We start from the raw sequence: 24,915 nt of genomic DNA on the forward strand, positions 1-24,915 counted from the left end.
TTTAAGTGAGAAAAAATAATCTTTTAATTTCCATTCCAAATCTTAAAACATTGAAAAACAAAAAAAAAGACATATTAAGTTATAGCCTAGTAGATTTTAAATAGTGTAATTTATCGTAAATATAAAATGCCAATACTTTATTTTACCTAATTATGATTGAATTTAAAGTTACGCAACTGTTTATGATACAGTTTATTAAAGGATATATGCTGCTTGTACAGTATGCGAATGCCATCTACAGGTTTTTCGGTGTCAGAACAATTTAAACATCCGTGAACTCTACTGTGGGTGACTTGGTCAATTCCTACACCTATTTATTCACCTTCCAAATTATATTTAAAACTTTTATTAATTTTATTAATTTAGGGTATGATTTGCCACATGTGTGTGATGTATGATTATATGGTAATGATTTTGCTTTAAGTATAAAAACTGTTTAAAACACTACATCATTTGCTTGCAAACGTCTAGGCTTGTATATTGACAAAACAAACGAATTAATCATTGGCTCGTGAATTTAATGACGTCACTACACTCCAGGAAGATTACGTAAAATGAATTAATTATTTTTTTATTAGATTAATTCATATTCATGAGCTAGTCGAAACCCTAGAGGTGTAAGTGAGGGCACTGCACCTTGAAGCTTTCGCGAAATGCCCTCGAATATTTTCACTCTCTCCTTAGTAACTGCTCGTCACATTTCTACTGGATTTGTCAATAAAACGATTCATGTAGTAGAATTACCGTTAGACAGGCGCCACCTAGCGGCTAATGTCTGTCATTCAAAATTGCGCATGCGCGGTGCGTATTCAAACGGTGTGCGTAATGGCTGCCTGACGAAGTGAATTTAGATGCTCAGACTCTTCTGCTTTTATTTTGACCGTAGCAAACGGATAACGTCGAGACGTCTGAGCTAAAAATGGTCCATACTCATGTAGAGACGCAGCCGAAGACGAAATCCAACAGCGTGAAGTAACTAACCAACGTGTAAGTCGATTTTATTATATTTATCGAAGCGTTTGTAAGGGAATAACGGGCACAGTTCTGTAATGCTGCTGTTAGCTAGGCATTTAAAAATAATTTAACTTAACGTGTTTAACACATTTCCCTCAAAAACATTGTTTGTTAGTATTTTAACACCTACGAAGCTGTTAAATATAAAGTTTACCTTATTATTAGCATTAAGTCCATGCCCTTTAGTCAGCACAAACTCCCCACAGCCAGAGAAAGTCAGTCATTATTGTTCTGGTTCACGTTTAAACATGTGTTCTGTCGTCTTAAATCTGTAATATCCGTGTCTGTATATGGTTTATCTTTTCAATATTTCCCAGCTGTCCTGTTTTTAAACTGTGGGACTGTTGATGTGTCGGGGTTACTAAAGTTCAAACACGTTTAACACGACAGGCATGACAATAACTAGTCCACGTGAGTTCAAATGTGAGAAATACAACTCCATATTTTCGTCACAGCCCGATTATTTAACTATATTGTTGACTAAAACAGTATAGTTATGTAAGTGTGGTGGATTTTCCATCCGGTGGTAATAAGAGAAGGAGAAGTAGGTGTGTCGTTCTTCTACTTCCGAAAAGTACCTTGGTGTTCTCATGGTTTCTTAAAGATGGGTATTACTGTTGTTTTGAAGATGTATTTAGATTTTGTTTGCAGACAATGACATATTCAAGCATTTGTATTATTATTTAGTTTTATTCGAACGAAACTAGCTGTAGCCTGTATAAAACGCATACTCATGAAAGTTTGTGTATATGTGAATAAACGATTCTAATATTATTATTTGTTTTTATTTTTCTAAGTGCGTGTATACGTATAATATGCATTATTGTCATACCTATTTTTTATTTTGTCAAATTTCAGACACTCGTGTGTCTTGATTTAGTTCCTCAAAGGCTTCAAAACTGTGTGGTTTTAATAGGATTGCGCTGCTGTTCTCTATTTTAAAGTCACGTTTGTCTCTCAGTTTAGGTGGAGGCCTGTTCGGTGCCCTGCTGGTCATGGCGATGAAGGCCCGTGTGGAGGCAGTTCTGAACGTGGGTTTGCGGATCCCCAGCATCATGCTGCTAGAGGTGCTGTACCGCTGGGACGTCAGCTCCTTCTTCCAAAAGATCCAGAGGAGCAGTCTCAACAATAACCCTCTCTTCCAGTACAAATATATCGCCCTGTACCTGCATTATGTCGGTAGGTCACAAACAACAAGCAACCACTCTCTGTCTACACAGCGAGCGTTGATTTGGAAATGCTGTTCAAAAGAACTCAACGTTTGTGCGTTAAATATGGGGGAAATCATATATAATGGTGTGTTATTACTTTTTTGCTCTTATTTATCGAGTCTGATTTAAACTTGGAGGTGGGTTTTTTTCATATGGAAATGCAAAATGCCACCCATAATACCTTAGCTGTAAGCCACACTTAAATTTCCTTCACTAAATGTAAAACGTACAGTATTGAAGTGTATCTCGAATGGCTAATTTTCGATTTGCGGTGGTCATGACGACGTTTCAAATGCATTAATTTCTTTTGTGTGCTGGTGTGTTTTCTTAGTCGTCTGTGCTCCCCGTTTAAGAAAAGGAAAGTGCTAGTGTTTGCACTCTGGCTGGAGTCCTCTTGCAATGGGTCAGTGGAAACGCAGAGTCAGGAGTTGGGAAGATTTTTATGATGGGAGCAGTCTAGGTTGTTAGTCATTAAAGCAGTAATGAGACCATAGGGCTGCAAGCTGTAATTAAGACCTGTTTTGTTTGTGTCAAAGAAAATATGGAAACGGAGAAAAGCTGTGCATCTACAAATGGTAGCGAGAGATTTGATCGCTCTGATTGTTTATAGTCTTCTCTCAGCCGTTCTCATGAGATGCACCCTGGGTAGTGCTATCAGGATAGTTTAACACAGTACCTGGGTGGAAAATGTACCGATTCCCGTTGTGCTGATATTAATTCTTAAATCTTAATATTTGGCCTGCGCTGTTATCACTTGATGAACTTAACGAACTATTATTTTTGGTGTGCGTCATATCTAATAAATCGCAACAGGCTTTGCTTGTTACTTCTGATGCGATGCGTCAGACTCAACTTTTAAATTCTGTCAGTTTTAATCACAAAATTGTAAAAAATACAAAAACATGTAATGTTTTCGTACAATCAGCACACAATCCTCTTTACTACAAGTTAGTGCATGAAACGAACATCAGATTGTATGCTGAAAGAAACTTACTTGAATGTCTTGGAAAGATGTCATTGAAAGAGCTTGAGAACAGATTGTAAAGTAAGATATTCAATATCCATGAACCCCATACTACATTTATCTAGAAAAAGATAACTTTAGAAAGAAGTGTTTTGATAAACAAATGCACCATATTACACAGGTTTGAATAAATTCATAAGAAAAAAAGGATATTTGCTGTTTAAATGTTTATATTTCAGCCACACGCTGGAGTCAAAGCATAGCTGTTAAAATAATGTATTTTTATTATACAATACGTTTTTTAATATAAAGTTGCTGCATTATCGTTTGCATAAAATGTTACGTATTACAATTTGAAAAATTAGGTAATTTGCATCTGACCTTATTGCATATATATTTGAAGTAATATACAAATATCTCATAATTTTCTGTGCTCCCGTTGGTGTCTGACATTGGCATTGCTCTGGTGCTTATTGACCTGAAGTTATTGTCACTAGTAAATGTTTTTTTTTTGCATGACAAAATCGTCGTAGGGCTGCGTTGTTTTCAATTCAGCTGTATAAATTTAATTGATTCGTCATTGTTCACTCAGTAGTACATTTCGGTGTCTGATTTTATGCAGGTTCCTACTACCTTTGCATTGCAAATAGTGTTTTTACTACTCCATTTATCCAGCACCCTATCTCTGAGTGTACAAACCTGACGCCACTGCTACAAATCCAGAGACGGGATGCTAGTTCTTAAATAATTTTTTTAGTTAAACATGCATATCAATCATTTAAACATTTTCTTTGTTGCCTGAGAATAGGCATTTACATTTACTGACGAGCTTAAGACTAAGGCTGCATTTGTATTAGTTTAAATGAAATGTTGTTGACACTGACCGAGATTTGCAGCATCAGTGCGACCATAGATTATTCATTTTAACTCGAGTTTGCGAACCAGTGACATGATGCCACACTTCCGTCACCTGATACATTTTGATACAAAACACCTTCTTGTAAACCATCAGCGCAGCGACCCTGTGACCTCCAGCTAAACACTGCGGTTCTTCAGGCAATATATGTGACTTAAATAGATGTACACATCTCTACCACACCCATTTTTCCTTTTTCCTCTCTTTGCATGACCTGTAACAGACACTGAATGATGACAGAAACTAAACCACTAAACATACTTCAGATCTGATGCATTCATTTGTGCTTTGGCAAATATTAGCATGCATTGTATCTTTTAAACCTATTGTGACGTCTACAATGTGTAGAGTGTTTAACAAAGGATAAAATGATTCATATAGGTAATTAATAAAAAATAATAATAATTAAAATAAAATAAATAAAAAATATATATATATATTTATTTATTTTATTTTTTTGAATATATAAAAATTTAATTTATAATTAATTATAAAAAAAGTAAATGTTATGTTTATTGCATGGTTTAGGATGTCTAACTTTATATTTATCTTTAATTTTAAATTAAAAAGTATAGCTTTTGGATATCTGAGTTAACTATTACATATGCATAATCGTTGTTTGGTGGTCAGTATGAAGAGAACAGCTGTGCTTCCAGCACACACACACACACACAAACACACACATCTATAAACTAATGTCTAATTCTATCCAGAATGATGTAAGCATCAGCAAATGCTTTATAGATGATCACTTGCGGGCTAACTGTTCACCCAGCTGTCCAGGGCAGTATATTAGATTTCCTCTTGTTGGAATATGCTGGATTCTCTCTGCATATTCAGTGCAGCAGGCATAAACAACCACAAAAAGAACAATTGTTCGCAAGCCAGGGACAAATTGGGTTTTTTTCTTATGGTAGAATCTTTCCCAGACTTGCTCATTCAGTTAAAGACAAATGCAAGTGTGCAGGTCAGCCCAGGAGATGAATCGTCAGGGCCTTCCTGTCGACCTAAAAACAGTCTTTTAGGTTTAGTGTGGCTTACAGATAATGCTGACACAGTTAAACAGGCAGGGTGGATCACACTCTACTGCTATAAAAGTTTTCACCAATAATGTCATTGACCCAACTTTTGACTTTTTAAATACTGGTTTCTAGTTATAGGTTTTATTTTTTTAAAAATGTGATTTAAATGCAGTGCTGTGTAAACCCATGGGATTAAATGAAATCAATACCTTTTCCTTTGCTGTAACGCACAATCCTTTAGCATTTTTAATGAGCCCTGTAAGTTAAGACCAGAGCTGCATCCTACTTTCTGTTTCACGTGTTGTTTTTATAATCACCAGCAGAGTTAACAAGTTAATTTGGTTAAATATCTCTTGACACAGCTAGGCTTGTATTGTTGTTTATCAGAATGTTTTAAAATAAAGCGTACCTTAAATTTAAAAAAAATATTTAGTTTAAAAGAATTAAAAAAAAAAAAAAGTCAATGTGCAAATAGCTAGTCGTTACAAGTAGCGATGGGAAAAAAAAAAAAAAAAAAAAAAAAAAAAAAACATTGTACAGCTAATTGTGAACAAAAATATGCCTCAGATTGACCTCTAACTATAGAAATACCACAATAAAAGAGATGGAAACTATTACATGACATATTTTTGAGTTATTGGAAAGGGTTTTTGTTTGCATGGATGTGTAGTTTTTCTTCATAGAGTCAGTTTGAGGGTTTTAACCAAATTTTAGAAACCAACTAGAAGGTTAAGATGTACACAACATTTTAGAGACTTTGAATTAAACCTTTTTTTGGAATTGGCACAAGTTTTATAAAAGGCTATGAGATTGACATGACTATAAATGTTACATTTGCTTTTTACATATGCTTTTTAACTACATTTTCAAAACATTTCCTTTATTGCAGGTGATTTGTCGTTAACACCAATGTACAATTTAAAACCGAAAATGTCATTTTAGTTTAAACCAAGAAGCACACGGTTTATTTCATTTCATTGAAAACATATCAGTATATCAATATTCCTGTCATCGCTTTTCTTTAGGTTACATCCTCAGTCTGGTGTTGCTGACTTTACCCCGGCAGCATCTTGTGCAACTCTACCTCTACGTGCTCACAGCTCTTCTGCTCTTCGCTGGACACCAGCTCTCCAGGTCTGTGCTCGCAGCACCCCATCTTTGACTGTATAAAACGCAATGAGACATTGGGTTTAAAGTGCTAGCATGTTGATTAGTTCTTGTACACGACCAAATAAAAAATTGGACATTAATGCAGCTGTTTAGTAGCTATAATGACTACCGAACAGACAGTGCAATGATTGGTGTTCCTGCAGGGATTATGTACGTGGAGAGCTGGACTCTGGATACGAGGGACCCCTCTACCTGGAGCCACTGTCCATGAACCGCTTCACCACGGCGCTCATCGGTATGTCCTGCATCATCGGCTCCAAAACAGCACGACCATGTTCTCTTTACTGCTGCATTTGTTCCCGAAGCATTATAAGGGATGGGTTACTCGCAACCGGTGTTGTGTTACTGAACTTCGGTTCCCACCCATGCTGGAAAAGAGACCACACCGCTGAACTATAGCACAGAAACTGAAAGAGAAGAAACAGGATCTCGGCGTGCTCTATTTGCTAATGAATAGGCCCTGTGAAATACTTCCAGTTTTACTAATGAGGCGTTTAGGAATGGAATGGCGAGCAACCAGACCTTTCCATGACAAACAGCCTTGAATACATTTCTAACTAATTTAATTGATTTAAAAAAAAAAGGAGGGATATTGTTGCCTTATTTATCAATATATGTAATGGAGGTGGCATATAGAATAACAGTTTGACGGATCATTCATGGTTTTGAGTTTTGGGTAAAACGGGGGTGACTCTCCATAGTAGAACAGAAATAGCTAAATTAGTTGTCTATCAGTGTTTTTCATAATTGCAGGAAATTACTGAACATAGAAGAACATGTACTTCTCTCTAGCATATATTACAGCAAGTTTCAGAAGTGGCTGTGTACAAATGAAAAATCCCTTTTATAGATTATTATTTCTAAAATACTTCTGGGGGAAAAATGTCTGGGAAAAATCACTGAGTTTTCTAGGAAAATAATGATTTTGCCAACCTCACAGTTGCTTATTGTGCATAATCAGAATAAAAAATGTTTGAAAAATCATGGAAAAAAAAAAAAAAAAATCCATAAAATACTGTTGAAATGCCCTGTTAAAAGATCTGTCTATTTTTGCAGTTCTGGGAAGGTCATTTCTAATCAAATATTTACCTCAGTAACAGACTGTCTTTATATCCAAATATTTAATCCTGAAAATCTCTATTAATATGGGAGAATCACACTGTAAAACATTGAGCTAATACGTAGCACAGTTCACAAAAGCAGCAGGGCAGTATCCTCATTTGACTTGAAATAAAACTATTTGAATAGAAAACTCTCGTAGGCAAAATCTGTGTTCTTTGTTGACCAGCCAAATGAAACTATTAGCATTCTGATTAGTCATGTCAAGTGACATGTCATGTCAGTGACGCACGTACTTTAGCAACACCACCACACAATTCGTGCAATCCAACGGAGTTCGGAAAAAAAGGAAAAGCGGAAATAAATAATTTGATTATTATGTCTAATTGCAAAAGTTTCGCCCCTAAACTGATAGACACACAACTTCAACCCTTTTAGTTTTGTTTTAGTCAAATTGATCAGATGTCTTTTATTTGCCCTGTCAACACGTCAAAGCGGATCGCATTGCGACACTCCCAATGGAACCGTTTTAAACCGAAAACATTGATGCGTGTTAGTGTGATGTATTTGTGTTCAGCGTGTCTGTAAGGCAGTGTTTGTTCAGTAAGACTATCCTCTCCCTCAGGTCAGGTCGTGGTGTGTACGCTGTGTTCCTGCGTCATGCAGACCAAACAGATCTGGCTGTTTTCTGCACACCTGCTCCCTCTAGTGGCTAGACTGTGCCTCGTGCCCCTGGAGACCATCGTCTTCATCAACCGCTTCGCTATGATCTTCACCGGTCTGGAGGTGCTCTACTTCATCGCTTCCAACCTGCTGGTGCCGTACAATCTGGCCAAAACTGCCTACAGAGAGCTGGTGCAGGTATGAGTTTTGTAGAGTTACCTCCTCATTCCAGGGATCATGTGCTTGTGGATTTTTTTTTTTTTTTCCTGCCATCATGGCCGTTAACAATTTAGTGAGTAATAGTGCTCAGATAAATCTGGTAGTTCACCTCTAGCTAATCAAAAACTCAAGTGTGATTATTCGGTAATGATGGGCAGTTTTCTAAAGAGTTACTAGAATTTTTTTATTTGTAAAAATAAAAAAACAGATGCTGTTTTTTTTTCCCTATTGGGATTCTTTGATGAATAGAAAGTTAAAAATGACATCTTTCTTTTTGAAATTTTTACTGTCATTTTTTTGTCCTGTTGCTTGTAAATAATTTCTAAATATAAGCAGAATATATTTATGATACATAATTGCTATATTGAATTACAATGGATCACATTATAAGGCTTAATCTTTTGCAGATAAACCTTTTTTGGTTTGTGAATAATGTGGAGTAAAGTAAGATGTTTTTGCCAGTCTTTGAACCCTAGGTAACATTCCTATTTCCTGTGTTGTTCTGTAGGTGGTGGAGGTGTATGGTTTGCTTGCTCTGGGCATGTCTCTGTGGAATCAGCTGGTTCTGCCTGTTCTCTTCATGTGCTTCTGGCTGGTGCTGTTTGCGCTGCAGATCTACACCTACTTCAGCACACGGGACCAGCCACCCTCCCGAGAGAGGCTGCTCTTCCTGTTCCTCACCAGGTCTGAATGCTGTAACATATAGAACACTGTTTTTATTAATCAACACTGAGGATAGCATCTAGATCCGGGATGTCAACAGTTAGGGAAGCTCAAAAACGTATCAATGATTAATTCAGCACAGTGTGTACATGCATAAAAAGGGATGTGACAGTGATAGGCTGTATCTCTTGGGCGAAAAATTGTCTATGTACAAATTACGCTTTTGATTTGATCCAAACTTAAAAAGAGCATTAACTAGAAATAAAATATATTCTCTTGATAATGGAAAGGAATTGACAACATTTGGACAAGCAAGGCAAGAAAACCTAAACTGAATACCGTCGCTTGTAAAATAATCCTACTACAGAGTAACACGCTTAAAAATGGGTATAAAAAAATAAATTATTAATATTTATTAGTTCCTGGCACTTACTCATTTGTGGCCATGTTTCATTCATTTGATTAAATTAAGTCTAAGGTACAGTGTGGCCGTGATTTCATTAAAATGAGGGAACAAATTAAGTCGTTGGAACACATTATTACTTTGTGTTAAATTAAAACAACCAACCAACCAGCACGCAAAACAGAACACAAGAAAATAAAAAGAAAGAAAGAAAATAATAACCTCCATTTAAAATATAATTATCCCAAACGTAACTCTTATTATTGTGTCGATCTATTTTACAAAAAGCCTTTTAGTTTTTGCCCATCCTGTAATGCTGGTGATCATATGCCACTGCGCTAGAAGCATATTGGGAAATAACTGTTAAATGACATACATGGGCTAGATATAAATCAGAATGCATTGCTAGACGGGCTTGAAACAGCAGAAAATAGGGCAGTAGAAATCAAAATCACAGTTTAACAATATGTAACACATTTTTTTTTTTTTTTTTTCCTGCAGTATCGCTGAGTGCTGTAGTACTCCTTATTCTCTGCTGGGGCTGGTCTTCACTGTGTCTTTCGTGGCGCTGGGCGTCCTCACCCTCTGCAAGTTCTACCTACAGGGATATAGAGCTTTCATGAACGACAATGCCATGCACAGGTGAGGAACGTGCAACAACTTTTTGCAGGGGCGTGTTTATAGATGAGAGCGTATGCAGTAGTTTTTCTCATCTGCTTTTCAGGGGCATGACGGAGGGCATCACTCTGCTGATCTTAGCCGTTCAGACTGGGCTCATTGAGCTGCAGGTCATTCACAGAGCTTTCCTCCTCAGCATCATCCTCTTCGTCGTAGTGGCTTCCATCCTGCAGTCAATGCTGGAGATTGCTGACCCCATAGTTCTGGCGCTGGGGGCCTCCAGAGACAAGTAAGAGCCTCAAAATGTCTTTCATACTTGCATACTGATCAGAATACAGATTTCCTGCCACTTTCAGACAAGGCGCGTGTTGTTTCAAACATTTTTTGTGGTCTGTCTGATTTTTGACATTCTGAATGATTGGAAAGTTTCTTATTATTTTAATATAAATATAACATTCATATAAATATAATACTATTCAATATAATATATGTTTAACATTTTAAATTATACATGTTCGTTTTGCTAAGAAAAATATAGTACTGTCAGGGTCGTTTTTTTTTTTTTCCTCCTCCAGTTGTTGAATCTTTCTTTTGTCTTGGGTTTTTGCAGGAGTCTGTGGAAACACTTCCGAGCAGTGAGCCTATGTCTTTTCCTGCTGGTCTTCCCTGCTTACATGGCTTACATGATCTGCCAGTTCTTCCGTATGGACTTCTGGTTGCTCATAATCATCTCCTCCAGCATCCTCACATCACTGCAGGTACCCAAACCTCACAGAAATACAAATGAACAGTTACTCTCGCATTGTCAAGTTTTGCTAATGAATGAAGTTGTATAGTGTTGTGTGTGTTTGTGTGTATGTATACTGTTATGTATACCATTTTAATGAGAACACTATTATAATAAAATGTGAATTGTTTTGATATATTTGCCATGTTGCAGCACGTGGTTAAAGGAAGATCCTCAGGCTAATACACATGAGCTATACATTCTAGCATTTAACTTGGTTCAGCATTACATATGTATGTGGGTCTTTTGTGCATATGTTATGATATTATGTTTTTGTAAAAATATCTTATTCTCATATAGCATAATTAACCTGCTTTCTAAGTTTGCTTCAGTCTACTGTTCATTCAGCTCCGGTATTAAGACACTACCTTTTAAAAATCATTAATATCCACCACCACTTTTTTCTTATTCATTTCATTATCAGTATGTTTTAACTAAAATTTAAATTTTATTTTGTGCGGAGGCTATTCCGTTTAATTTATGCATGGCACAAGATTTTATTTATTTTTACATGCAAATAATTATTTAATAAGAATTATTTTGTTCATGTTTGATTTACATTGAAGTGTTTAATGGCTTTTAATGTCGAGACTTTCTGTAATCAGGCTCTGAAAAATTCTATAAAAATGTGGATGGACATTTATCAGGCAACATATTGGGTATTGGCTTTCAATTATCAGTATTGGCCAAACTTTTCATATCAATGCTGATTAGATTTTTGTTTTAGTAACAAGACATTTATGATATGTTGTGTACATTTGTTATAGCAAAATAAATATATAATTTTCTCTGAAACACTACCTATATATGTTATACGTGTGTATGTGTGTCAAATATAATGATATATGATACACTATCTTAGGTTCTTGGGACGCTTCTGATCTACATCCTCTTCATGGTGGAGGAGTTTCGTAAGGCTCCTGTTGAAAACATGGATGAGGTCATCTACTGTGTCAATGGGACCTACCGGCTCCTGGAGTTCCTGGTAGCCGTCTGCGTGGTGGCCTACGGTGTCTCAGAGACCCTGTTTGGAGAATGGACTGTAATGGGCTCCACCATCATCCTGGTCCACTCCTATTACAACGTGTGGCTCAGGGCCCAGCTGGGCTGGCAGAGCTTCCTGTTGCGCAGAGATGCAGTCCACAAGATCCAAAGCATGCCCACTGCTTCCGCATTACAACTCCAGCAACATAATGACATCTGTTCTATATGCTTTCAGGTAAGGAGCGTTTTCAGTGCATTTATTCACAGCATAAGTTAATCGAATCAATAAAAAAAGAACTTATTATATTACATTTTCTAAGTAATTGAAATGTTATTCAATAAACACACACACGTTTATACACAGACATTTATTGGAATTTGTGTTTTTCATTTCTTTTTTTTTTTTAAGCCTTTTGGATTATGAGGACAACTAATTTGTGTCCCCATAAACCAACACACACACACACACACACACACACAGAGTGAGTTAATGAGTTAAAGAAACTTTGCTAAAGGTTCTTTATTAAAATAAATATTATACCCAAATGAATCTGGATCATACTTTTATCAAATCAGGAGATTCATAACCAAATGTGGAAGTCTTTGGGTTTCGGTAGTTTCGTGAATACTTAGCGATACCGCTACATACAGTGGGCTCCTGAACAGTGCACACCACCATTTGAATCTAAATTCGCCTCCGCTAGCCATTAAACCACTTCCTCATTTGTCATCATGCATATAATTTCACTTCTTTTCTTGGCTGTTTAGTTTTAAACATCGTTTCTCACTTCCATCCTTCAATTCCAGGACATGAAGTCTGCTGTCATCACACCATGCAGCCACTTTTTCCATGCTGCCTGCTTAAAGAAGTGGCTGTATGTGCAAGAGACGTGTCCTCTGTGCCACGGCCAGCTCAAAAGCCAATTACAGCCAGCAAGCTCTCCAGGAGCCGCCAACCAAGGCGCTCCAACGGCCAATCAGAACCCAGCAGAGGCGGAACAGGAGCAGGCTGAGCCACAGGTTGAGCCGGACACTGAGGAAGGCGCCCAAGCAAAAAACGCGCCTCCCATGAAAACCTCAGCTGAGCCAGAGCTTGAAACAGACTCGTTATCATCGGGGAGCTTGAAAATCCAGCCCAAAGAATGTGATAAAGCTGCAGAGAGCAGCACCAACCCAGACGGTGGTTTGAATGATGATGGTTCGTGCAGCACGTCAGATGTCCATTCCTCTTCATGAGCAACTCTTACCAGCCTGTGAGGTGTCGCCACAAACACTTTATGTTGCCAATGATGAGGACTCCATTTGAACACAATAGGGATGGTTTACCTTAAAATGTTTTTTGGGGTTTTTTTTGTCGTTTACTAACACACGCACCAAACCCTTTTTGTGGAACACAAAAAAAGATATTTCGAATTTTGTTACAGCTGCTCTTTTTCAATATAATGAAAAGTGACTTGTGCTATTATGTTGAATCTTGTTCCCAACTCTGAAAAAAATTGCTGCTAATTATTTAACTATTTGGACTTTCTCAAAATGGAAAAAAAGGCTAAATTGCTTAATTTTAACTCCCAATTCATAAGAGTTTACATCTCACAGTTGTGGTTTTTTGTTTCTACCATGGAATAAAAAAGTTAGTATGTCGCAATAGTCTACAACTTTTTTTTTTTTTTTTTTTTTAAGCTAATTCTCACAATTACACGTTTATATCTCACAATAGCAAGTTAACATTCTGCAGTAATGTCTACGTTTACGTCTTAAATCATTTTTTTTTGTCCACGTATAATCTTTAATCTATTCATTTCTATCAATTGCAGTTTAACATTCCACTGTTATTACTTTTTTCCCTCCAAAATCTGAGTTTACACTTCTTCTCTTTTTTTTTCAACACAGATTGAAAAAGTCAGAATTGTGAGAAAGTTCCAAGTATTTTTTTTTCTTTCCCGCTGTGCAGATATCTCCACGCAATATCGTAGTATCCTAAAGCTTGTGTTGGGAACAGACCGATATGAAATTGTTGCCTAAAATATTAAAATGTTTTTTTTATTTAAATAGTCAGCTGAACTTTCCCTTTTGTGTTCCACAAAAAAAACATTGTACGAATTTGAAATGACATTTTCGAATAATTTTTTTTTTTTTTTTTTTTTGGGATGTCTCTCAGCTCACGGATGCATTTCATACGATCTGTTCACATTATTGCTGGTCAAGACGACATTTCAGAATTCTGCCCTACAGAGACAAAACATAGCTAACTGTACACTTTGTGCTAACATTAAGTTACTAACGTAGGCTCTTAAAAAGTGATATGTGTGACAGACTGGTTTGGCACAACTATGCTTTTCAGAAACTCGCTTAAGAAACCCTTTCTCCATTCGAGTGCTGGTGTAGGTACAGCGTTTCGCCTTTGTAGGGCAGAATACATTCAGTATGCCTGAAAGTGTGCATCATCTCTATGGAGGTAATGGATGATGCTCGATTATTAATGCTAAACTGTTTTGTAGAAGTGTGTGTGTGTGTGTGTGTGTGTGTGTGTGTGTGTGTGTGTGTGTGTGTGTGTGTGTGTGTAAACTTTTTGGAAGCGCATCCCAAATGAGCCACTGCGAAATCCAGACCCCGGCAGAGTCAAGCTGAGGAATGTTATTTAAAGTGCCATTGAGCCAGCTGATCTGTTTCATCACAGCACGCCTCTCGTTATTTACCCCAGTTTTAAAGGGATTGTCCGAGGCTCGGCGTTTTTTTGTCATTTACGTATTTGTCACTCTTTACCATGTGTCAGAAATAATGTAAAAACGTTAAGCCGTCGGTTCGGCAGTTGGCTTGATTCCTGGAAACGAGCATTTTTAAAAGCATATTGCGGACTATATAGACTAAACCTGTTTTCTGGTTTTAAAGAACATTAGTGGGTAGACAATCAATCAATACATTTTTTTTTAAAAAAAAATCAATATTCAGTGGATGTTTCTTTAAGGCTGTCTCGGGTTTGCCCACAGTAAAACTGGCATGTTTAGCGTTGAATCTCAAAATCAAGTTTTTTTTTGTTTTTTTTTGTAGTTCTTTAAAGGTTTGTTTCTCCTTTAATATTGGCTGTCGACTAACGAGTTTATATCATCAGCAGTGTTTAATTCAGTCACTGCAGACTTATTTTCTGTCAGGAGAACACTCCATTTTGTTTGCCAGAGATGTCACGCCATACTATGTTTGCACTAATTTCATTTATAGCGAATAATATTTTGTCTCGTCGGGCAGCAAACGCTTACAGAGCAGATGAAGTATAGCTCATTATAAATGTGTACATACATGGGCGAATATATTTCTTTGTATATTCTTTTATTGTGTTTTTGATATGCCACGCAGTGTTAAAGCGGCGGCGAACGTTATGAAGCGTCTCGAGGGCCGCGTGAACGCTCTCGGAAGCGGGATTGATCCTGAGGACGCCGATTGGTTTTCTGCTGTTTTTTTGTTTTTTTTAAAGATACGTTTCTGAATGGCATATTTGCGTGCATGAATACACCCGATGTATGAGCAATCGCAAATGACGTTCGAAGCATTCTGTATCAAGTAGTTTTGCACAGTTTTCTTGAAAGAAAATAAATTGAAATGTAGCTGGAACAAATGTTGTCGTTTTAATTCACGGTTTGTGTCTTTAAATGGAGTTTTAAGAGTCATTTCCTTCTTAGGAATTTAGTTTTGTGAACTTTTTGTTAGTTTACAATCTAACATGTTTGTGTGTAGTTCAAAATTATTAATGCCTTTGGTAAATATGATCAAAGAAAGTTGTGAAACTTGTATAGTTTCTTCATTAGAAACTTTGCTCCGACATATTAAAGAAAAATTACGTTTTAAAAAATATTAAAGTGGGGAATCATGATGAATTAATAAAAGAACAGCATTTATGTGAAATATAAATATTTCTACATATTACCATTTTATATATTATTATTTTTCATGGATTTAACATCACTGCCGAACAGGAAAAATATATACCGATACCGAAGATGAATTCAAATGTAACTTGAATGTCATTCATTGAATTATTTTCAGTGATTTAAGTGATGTTCAGTTTGATCACAAGATGGCGCTGCTGCATCACGTGTTCAGAGGCGCACGTGCGTTTGGTGACGCGTCCCAAACTGCGCCTAAAATGACATATTTGATTAACTCTCTGCAACGAAGAAGTATATATTTAATAAAGCTACACTACAGTTATTTTGGTGATGAATTCGATGAAGAGTAAAAATATCCAACTACCTTCTTGCGCACACTCTACTTTCAAAAAAGTAATATATAAGTATTATGTTTAAAATCAATACACAGGAAATGGGTAAAGAGACACGTAACGGATATGGAATTTTAATTCTCTTAATCATATTTTGAAAAACAATGATTATTAAAGTGCGTTTTTCTTGTATGCAATGGTTTTTTATTTAATCTCGCATTATTTGGAATCAGAAAAAAATAAATAAAATAAAAACACTCCACTAGTAATATAGCCCATCTGATTCTTATCGTTTGAGTTAAAGTATTAATATCCGTGAGAAAAGTATGGTATTAGGGTTACCTGTCGAATTAATATAAAGTGTACCACACGATGATGATGATGATGATGATAATAATAATAATAATAATAATAATAAAGTGGGTTATTAATTATGTAGTTAACGTTTATATTTTGCAATAATAATGTCGCTACTAACATCAAGACTGAATAAATCTCTTTTTCAGAAGTTTTTTTTTTCACATTGTAATGTAAGTTGCACGAGTGTGCAGCGTGGGAGAATGAGGGGACAAACTATAAATATAGTGGCCCCAGGGGCCGGTGCACACGGCTGCATATCTGTCAGTCACAGCTATACAGCTTGGAAAAATAAAACGGTTCGAGTGAGAGATGCTTTGCGCCGTGTGTGTGTTTGTTTAAGCCGGAGAGGAGCGTGTTTGCCTCAGACTGCGTTTCACATAATTTCCCTTCAGTTTATTCATCAACTATTACATATATCTGATCTATCGCAGCAAAAATTCGTGTGCTGTATCCACATCCTTATATCAAACAATCAAATATTTCAAATATTTATTTTTTCAGAATTTCGTTTATTTTTCCTTTTCTATTTTACCGCTTACCTCAATGCTAACAGTAAACAGCCCAAAATGTATAGATTCGAAAAAAATGCATGTTTTTTTTTGCTAATATGAGTGTGTGCAGAATATATAACGTATTTAATAATAAAGGTAAAATTTCTATCTACAGGTTGGTCTATTTTTTTTTAATTTACATCGTTTTATCGACCGTTTCACATCATCTTAGTCTCCGCGCGCGCGTGTAGGCTATATATTCCACATAAAAATAATCATTTATTTCTGCGCTGTAGATTCAGAAAACATCGGCTGTATTTCTTTATAACAGATACAGAAATCCGTCTGTTTCCACTAACTCGTTTTTGAATCAAAAAAGTTGCAGAATAATAAAAAATAAGCTCGCGAGTCAGCTCTGATTTGTTTTAATTATCTGAGTGAGATAAAGACGCTGTGGAAACTCAGGAACTTGAATTTTAGCCAATATGGACCGCGTGTCTTCAAATGTGTGCGTTAGATTTCATAGCTTTATAATTCCGTGAAAGGTTTAGACGAAAGACACTCGAGGCGGCGTTCGGTTCCTCAGATCGTCCCACAGACACAACCCTCTGGAGAACCTCTGGACAAGCTTTTGAAGGCGCCTCAGATACGCTATAATGAACTCCTTGAACTTCACCGTACAGTTAAACTGCCTTTGAATTCTAATAAACCGATAACAGTTTTAATTCCCTGCACAAAAAAACCCAAAACACGGTTCTTGTTTTGAGAATCAATTCGTAACGTTATCTTTAGACGCTTTTATTTGCGTGACAACCTATAGCGAACGTTTACACAACGTTCTCTAAATGTTGCTTTTAGGTTCCCGACGCAAGTTCCTCCTGCCTAGAGGTGAAATAATCTGAAGAAGCCAAACCGCGCGTCTTTTCATTTGTAAATGTTGCGAATATCAACTGCGACACCGCACAACACGACGAAATGCAATCCGTCTTTATTAAAGGCTTTCTCGAGTTCGCGGAGCTTTTAGGTGTGAACGAGACCCAAGTGTTTTATTGTCACGCCGGCAATTACGGCGCCGAGAAGATAACTAGATGGATCGATACGGCCCCATTTTGCGGGAGGTTTGTAGCGTCTAACTCCAATCAGCTTCTTCTGAATGCTCGAGTAATGCCATCTGACAATCTGATGGAGTGGGTGGAGGAGAGAGAGAGAGAGAGAGAGAGAGAGAGAGAGAGAGAGAGGGAGAGGATGGCAGCTCTGGTTGGGCGGATCTGACACTGGTTTGCCTTCGGACCGCCTCTCCCGGTTCCTCCTTCAAGCCTCTGGGGCTGCTGCGCTCGTGTTTAGTTTCCCTCTCATAGTCAAAGGAAGGATTGATTCCTTTGGGAAGAGACACAAATCACTTCAATTTGATCAAGAGCGCTAAGGATACAGCCTCCTCTTGATGACTTAGCCACTTCTGAGTTTCTTTTTTGTCCTGACAAAGAAAAACCGGGGGGGAAAAAAAAGAAGACAAGAGGAGAAAAGTTGTTAGGTCATGATGACATTTGATATGAGATCTGCTTGATCGCGCCAGCTGCTCCCAGGAAACATTATCAGCGGCACAGAAAAAAAGACGTCTTGCTTTTTGTTTCCACTTCGCGTCTGGGTGACACCGGGATCCGTCCTGGTTTCCAAACTCCTTCCCATCTCTCTCTCTTTCTTTCTCAAGCGCGAGCGCGCGCGCTCTATCTCTCTCTCTCTCTCTTTTACGCACGGGAGGTGGGCACCTGAGAAACACTACCAACGGGAAGAGAGCGCGAGAGATCCCGGTTTCATGTTTGGGATTCAGGAGAGCATCCAAAGGAGTGGGAGTATTTTGAAAGAGGAGCCCATCGGAGCCGGCATGAACGCAGTCCGAACATGGATGCAAGGCGCCGGGGTGCTGGATGCGAACACGGCCGCGCAGAGGTAAGAGACCCCCGGGGCTGCGGCTGCGATCACCTCCCACGGAGCGCGGGACCGATCGTGCTGCTGGCGTTTGTTTTGAGGAAACTCGATCCGGATTTGCGGAGGATTAAGCCTTTCACGCGCTTTGCTTTGTCGTTTAGCGAGCTTTGACGAGTTCCTTTGGATGCAAAGTTTGGGTACTTTGCCAAAGCTCACCTTCTTTTGCATGCAGTCACATCTGGAGGTCCTAAGACCGCTGGGTCGAACTTGCTGGAGAAATAAGCCCGATAATAGCACAATAATAGCGTAGTAATAATAATAATAATAGTTACAATAACAACACATTATTTGCGTTTTCGCATATACACACACGTATACGCATTTTGAATTCCGGGACTAGAAATTAAACATCCATTTTATTTCAGTAGCGCATCTACGTCTAATATCTGAAGGATGATTTTTAACACGGGCGTTTCTGCGTGTCTTCCCCGCAGTGGAGTGGGACTGGCCCGGGCGCACTTCGAGAAACAGCCGCCCTCAAACCTCCGCAAATCCAACTTCTTCCACTTCGTTTTAGCCCTTTATGACCGACAAGGACAGCCGGTGGAAATTGAGAGAACCTCTTTTGTAGGATTTGTGGAAAAAGAGAAGGTGAGTTTCCCGAACGGGCTTCTTCAAAAACTGACTTTCAGCACCACGGTGTCACCGGAGCACTAAATACGTATCTCGCACGTCTTTATGTTTATATATATATATTTTTTATTTTTAAAAGTGCATATTACGTGACTACTAAACAGCAAAACCACGCGCGTTGAAATCCGCCGGAATAGCTAACGCGAATAAAGCCTGTTTAAATAATATGCTGTGAGATTAGTGCAATCAAAATTAGGCTATTGCGATATTACATTAAAAACACACATTTTTAACGGATAGTTATTTAAATTGAAAAGTCATTTCATATGATCGACGCTAATACGCGTTTATTAAAAATTAAATGCGCCTTTATTGCATTTACAAATAAAATTGACGAGTAGGTCTGTTAATTTTTCCATGCCTTCAAAACTCAATAAGCTGTATTTCTTTCAGCCTCCTGAATTAAATTTTTCAAGTATTTTAATGCATACGATTTTACATATTTAAAAAAATGTAGGTCATGCGTTGAATGTTATATAAGTAATATCAGCAATGGCCTATAACTTTCTGTAATGCTTTAACTGACAAGCTGTATGTAGTGACATAACCTAATAAAGCTAAGAATAATTCATTTGACCTTATGCATGAAATGAAATTAATAATTACGTTTTATTTATCCACACACACGCAATTGATTATTTTTATTTTACACAAAAAAGGAGCTGATTTTATGAACAGGCCCATTTTTGATAGCAACGTTAGTGCCTTTGCAGCGTATGATTTGAGACCTGTTGTAATATTATTTTCATGCCCAGGAGACCACAGGAGAAAAGACAAACAATGGCATACATTACAGACTGCAACTTCTCTACAGCAACGGTAAGACATGCTCCCCTTTGCGCGCGACGCTCGAGTTTGCGCACTTTCATCGATCGCGATTTGCAATTCATCGCGCTGAAACCGCGACAAGCAGCAGGTGCCGTCATTAGAGATCTCAAGTCGACATCTCAAATCAGCGATTTAACCGATCGAGACCTGTCAGAACAATTTAAACGCAATCAGACTCCCCGACACCGACCCATTCCCATTTACTTTCTTCAAATCAAAGCGCCGCTCTTCGCAACGAATCGGTTTGATTTCGAAGCATTAATAATTCACTCGAGGTTTAAATCAATTAGGCACCCGCTTCCAACCACGCGATGTTAATTGTTAATGCGTTTTTCTCGGAGAGAGCGTGAATTGATCGTGTTCGTTCGGCGTGCGATCTGACGGGCCCGTCTATCGTTTGTCATCTGGTCAGTTTCTAAATAAACCGGCCGTTGGTTCCGCCACCTTTCGAGGGTGTCTTGCGCGGTGCCTTTTGTAAATGTTTCCATCGCTAGTTTCCATCGCGGTAATTTCTGCCATTCTGAGTCTTGATTTTATTCATCGGTATTTAAGTTAAATGAAAATGGCTTTGGCACCCTTTAGATACCAATTCAACTCATTTTTTTTTTAAATTCAGTCAGGCGTCTTGTGTTTTCACGAAGAATTAATCTATACATGAGTATAATTTGCTATATAATTTAATTAGAAAGTAATAAATAAACTGGTAATTTTGATATGTGACAGGGGCAGGTGTGCTGATTGTTAAAGTTATGATTAGGCTGCTTAAATGTTTTTCCATCACAAAATGTGTTCTTTAAAATGTCTGTTTAGATAAATATTCCTCTACAAATATATATGATGATTTTTTTTTTACATATGCAACGTATATTGTTTATTTAGCACGTGCTAAACAATTTATTACAAGTGCATTACACTTGGTGCAGTTAGAGTGCATTGCAATGGCTGATTTAGAGATAATGAATGTGTATGTGTTTGTGGAAAATGTGATGAAAAGCACACGCTGATGTCAAGTTTCTGTGTGTTCCAGGCATCAGAACAGAGCAGGATTTTTATGTAAGACTAATTGACTCCATGACAAAACAGGTAAGGGTTCATCTCGTCCCGCGCACCACCATCTGCGCATGTCACCAGAGGCTAATTCATACATGTTGGGGCATCGGGACATGCTTAGGGTCGAACTGTTTGTGCTCCGTGCAGATGAATCTCACAGCGGAGAGCATGCGTATCTCCCAGGGGCAGTGTCACATTTTTACGTGTATCGTAGGCTGTCCTGTGGCCTCTTTTAGACTTTTTGCGCTCGACGGTTTGAAAGTTCGCTTGGTGTTTAACTGTGCACCAGAGTGTATTTTTAGGGCACTCATATACTCAGATTTTTCTCATCATGTTTTTTTTTTATGCTACACTCGCAAGCCCTTTCTAGCCATGTTTGTGTTGCTCGTTGGTGTGGTTCACATGTCATGCTCGGCTGCTTTCTTCTGAACTCTGGCTTGTTTCGTTTCTAGTATGTACAATATAGCAGATCTACATTATTAGTGTTGCCTGTTTCCTGTTTCCTGTTTGATTTTATCTGTCACCGAAGACATGTGCGGCCCCCGGGCTAGTGTCTGGATGGTTTATAACCAGTGTTTTTTTTTTTGTGGTTTTGTTTTTTTTTCTGACCTCGGATCAGCCCTAATTAGCATGTCATGGGAATTAGCGATTAGCTTTTGTCAAAGAGAAACACATCCGTGTTTATTAGCCGCCTGCTGCAAACTGAGAAAGGCTCCATGCTAGGCTCTTTACACTTCGCTAACGGTCGCTAACTTACCTGCGGGCGGCGGCTCCCTCTCTCTCCCGCCTAAGTTGCGTGGCGGGAAACATCAAAGTGTATTAAACCCCAGTAGCTGCCACTTTGACAGCGCTAGTCTGGCAGTAGGTAGAGGAGCTGTTGTTTCCTAACTATCTGCTTTGCTGCACTTCGTGGGAGGACATGGCACTTTTGAGCGAAGTGTCGCTAGAGCGCTGTTTATCAGTGTCAAGTTAAAAAATAATCACCCAGACGCCTCGGCTTCCCCCTCACAAATCTTTTGTAGTTGTTTGCCGGCAGTTTTCATGTCAGTCTTCTCTGAATATATTTAGCACTTGTATTCATTATTTTCGTGCAGGTATTACAACACGTGTAATAGAAGTCACAAGGAATGAGATTGCGATCCCCTTTGCTGCTGCATTGTGTGCAGGGAACTTTCAGATGTGAAGACAACCTATGGTTAAATCACTCGCTAAAGGGATCCGCTTAGAACTACACTTAAAGATTGGGGAACATGTGTAACGGCAGTCGGAGGATATCAAATCCCGTTCTCCAACAACAAGACAGCTAGTTACCTTGTAAAGTACCGTAGCGAGTGATATATTTACCGCGCCAACAGCTCGGTCGGCTGTTGTCTTTGATTTCTTCAGGTGAATGAGAGCGAGAGAGAGTTCGGGATCAGATGTGGTTTCGCTCTAGGGCGGTCAGACCTGTTGAGAGGGTGAAATGAGACCTGGATACCGGCTGACCACAAGACAGCTACAGGTGTCTCGGCCCATGTTGCGGCTCGGGCTAAAAACAAGCTTTCAGATTGAAGAGGAGACGCTCTTGAGAAGGCAGTGGCGGATGTTACTCTGCTGGCAGTCGTTATCGGGTTACAGACGACCTGAGTAATCTTTTGTGTCGTGCTATATCCCCGGCGGCCTTCTGTAATCGCTCAGAAGCGGCCGTGAGATGCTAGTTATCGGGCTGTGGAGTGAGTTAAGTCGCGACGTAAATGAATTTTTGCAGGCCGTGAGGTCCATCGTCTGTCGTTATCGGCGTATGATGCACAGAAAGCAGCTTTCGAACCAAGCTGGTTAACACCGTGACCTGCGTGACGTTCCCAGTTGGATGGATTCCCAGCCGAATTATTTTATGTTTCGAATTTGTTAGCGAAACTGAGGTAGCACTTTCGAATGGTTAACTATTAATTACAACTCAATAAATTCTTAATTTGCTGTTTATTAGTTAGTGAGTTGGTTTAGGTATTGGGTTAGATTAGGAATGAGGAATAAGCTCGCGTAGAATAAAGCATTAATATGTGCTTAATTAGCACTAATAAATGGCTAATATTCTAGTAATGTGCACGCTAATGGGAAACTAATAGGTGAAGCCATGAAATACAGTGTTACCAAAACGGGCTTTCTAAGTGGCTGTGGGAACAAATGCTAATCACAGAGGTTTCACGACGCTAGCAAGGCTAAAACACTTACACTCTGTTTATGTTCCGGTGGCAAAAACAGCTAGAACAGCTTTAGCTTGGGCTGTAATTAGTGTCCAGATTTGCTGTTATACTGCGGGTACAGAGCTTATTATTCTGTGGCGAGACTGATTTACTCTTGCAACTGCGCAACAGTTGCATGAAGACGCTTGTTATTTTGGTAGTTACTGTCACAGGCAAATTATTAGATTCAGCAGATACCGTAAACATCTCAGTGTTTTACATTTCAAGCTATAGTGCTAATTTACGGCATCTGTTGTTTTAGCAGCGGCCAAGCGGTTAGCATACGTGCTCCGAATCCGACTTGCCGAGATGTAGCGCATTTCTGTTTTGCTTTGTATCGGCTTTCAACTTGTGTTTAACCCAGAATGCTTGATGTTAGGCAGCTGAGGGAAGAATAATTCACATGCTAAGATTCCAGCATGCTAATTCAAGGGAAGGTAATGCGTGTTAAGGGCAAACCCCAACCCGCAGTTTTCATTGGTCAACTTGATCACTGAGTCACCTGTCAAGAGAAGATTTATTAGACTTCATGAACTGAGTTGACATTTCACAAATGGTTTAGAACATGAGAAACAGAAAAAAAAACTGGATATGCTGGTTTAAGATGGTTTATGCTGGTCCTTTGCTGGTTTATGCTGGTTTAAGATGGTCCTCTGCTGGTTTTTGCTGTTCCTTTACTGGTTTATGTGCTGGCAAAGGCTTCAAAACATACCTATTCAGCATATGCAGTTTTTATCTACTGGGTAGCTAATGCTAACCCAGGGTTAACTTTAGGGTTAGGCGTTAGTATTTGTGTAAATACTGTGACGAGACCGATGAAATCTTTAAAACTGGGGCGGGATTTTCAGTTAACAGGTTTGGCGAAAATAATTACACCTTTATATTGGGATTGTAACTCATAACGGGGTACAGAAGAGGGAGTCGGGGATGTGTGGGGCCCTTAAGTGTGAGTTTGACAGTTAAAACTGTGATCAGCAGATTCAGCGCCGACACATCTGACAAACATAGCGAGGAGACAGCAGACCTCCCACGTCCCTCCCCCTATTTTTTCTTTTCCCCTCTCATTACCTGCTGGATTGTTTACGTTATTAAGATGCAGTGCGAGATGTCCGTTGTTTAGCTCAAGCTAACTTGAGTTCGGGCTAAACCTAGCCAGCCAGACCTAGACCGTGCCCTCTCTCCCAAACCACGCCCTCCGAACTCACGTCAAATGCGAAATGCATTGCGATCGGCTTGGCAATGCGCATTTCTTTTCACGTAGCTTTGCATTATCGCTCTTTTAACCCATCCGCTCCACAACTCTCTTCTTTTCGGCCTTGTTTTGTTCCCTGCTCTCCTGCTGGAATTCGTGCACCGTCTAGAAGTCTCTCAGATGTCTGTTAGCTGTATCTAGAAACCCTGCGTCTATTCTCCTGTCTGTCTGCTTGCCCGGCTCTTGC

At 38.6% G+C, this 24,915-nt stretch overlaps 2 protein-coding genes across 6 annotated transcripts in view; both read left to right on the forward strand.

The window, feature by feature from the left end:
- Positions 1-790: 790 nt before the first annotated feature.
- On the forward strand, positions 791-15,299 carry rnf145b (ring finger protein 145b). Of its 2 annotated transcripts, none has more exons than XM_043221784.1 (11): positions 791-987; positions 1,976-2,193; positions 6,153-6,261; positions 6,441-6,532; positions 7,982-8,217; positions 8,747-8,922; positions 9,806-9,946; positions 10,029-10,211; positions 10,533-10,680; positions 11,572-11,928; positions 12,501-15,299. In XM_043221784.1, the coding sequence occupies exons 2-11, from the start codon at positions 2,010-2,012 to the stop codon at positions 12,927-12,929; spliced, it is 2,055 nt and encodes a 684-aa protein (XP_043077719.1). In that variant the 5' UTR covers positions 791-987; positions 1,976-2,009; the 3' UTR covers positions 12,930-15,299. The 2 variants fall into 2 exon arrangements, with proteins under 2 accessions (XP_043077719.1, XP_043077720.1); XM_043221785.1 differs by having other exon boundaries at positions 1,981-2,193.
- Positions 15,300-18,102: 2,803 nt separating this feature from the next.
- Positions 18,103-24,915, forward strand: part of ebf1b (EBF transcription factor 1b) — a 120,647-nt gene continuing 113,834 nt past the window's right edge. For 3 of the 4 annotated variants that reach the window (XM_043222038.1, XM_043222040.1, XM_043222039.1), the window contains exons 1-4: positions 18,104-18,704; positions 19,178-19,334; positions 20,132-20,195; positions 21,232-21,287. In XM_043222038.1, coding sequence (XP_043077973.1) covers positions 18,571-18,704; positions 19,178-19,334; positions 20,132-20,195; positions 21,232-21,287 — 411 coding nt within the window. In that variant the 5' untranslated portion in view covers positions 18,104-18,570. Of the gene's footprint in view, positions 18,705-19,177; positions 19,335-20,131; positions 20,196-21,231; positions 21,288-24,915 lie in introns of all 4 variants that reach the window. The other variant, XM_043222041.1, reaches the window with a different exon arrangement.

Source organism: Puntigrus tetrazona, chromosome 21 (assembly GCF_018831695.1).
Source record: "Puntigrus tetrazona isolate hp1 chromosome 21, ASM1883169v1, whole genome shotgun sequence".
Classification (NCBI taxonomy): domain Eukaryota; kingdom Metazoa; phylum Chordata; class Actinopteri; order Cypriniformes; family Cyprinidae; genus Puntigrus; species Puntigrus tetrazona.

Bases quoted from the DNA above. Each gene is read 5' to 3' on its own strand.
- rnf145b (XM_043221784.1), top strand. From the start codon at position 2,010: ATGGCGATGAAGGCCCGTGTGGAGGCAGTTCTGAACGTGGGTTTGCGG. The intron at 8,218-8,746 runs GTATGAGTTTTG...GTTGTTCTGTAG, and splicing joins CCTACAGAGAGCTGGTGCAG to GTGGTGGAGGTGTATGGTTT. The intron at 10,681-11,571 runs GTACCCAAACCT...ACACTATCTTAG, and splicing joins GCATCCTCACATCACTGCAG to GTTCTTGGGACGCTTCTGAT.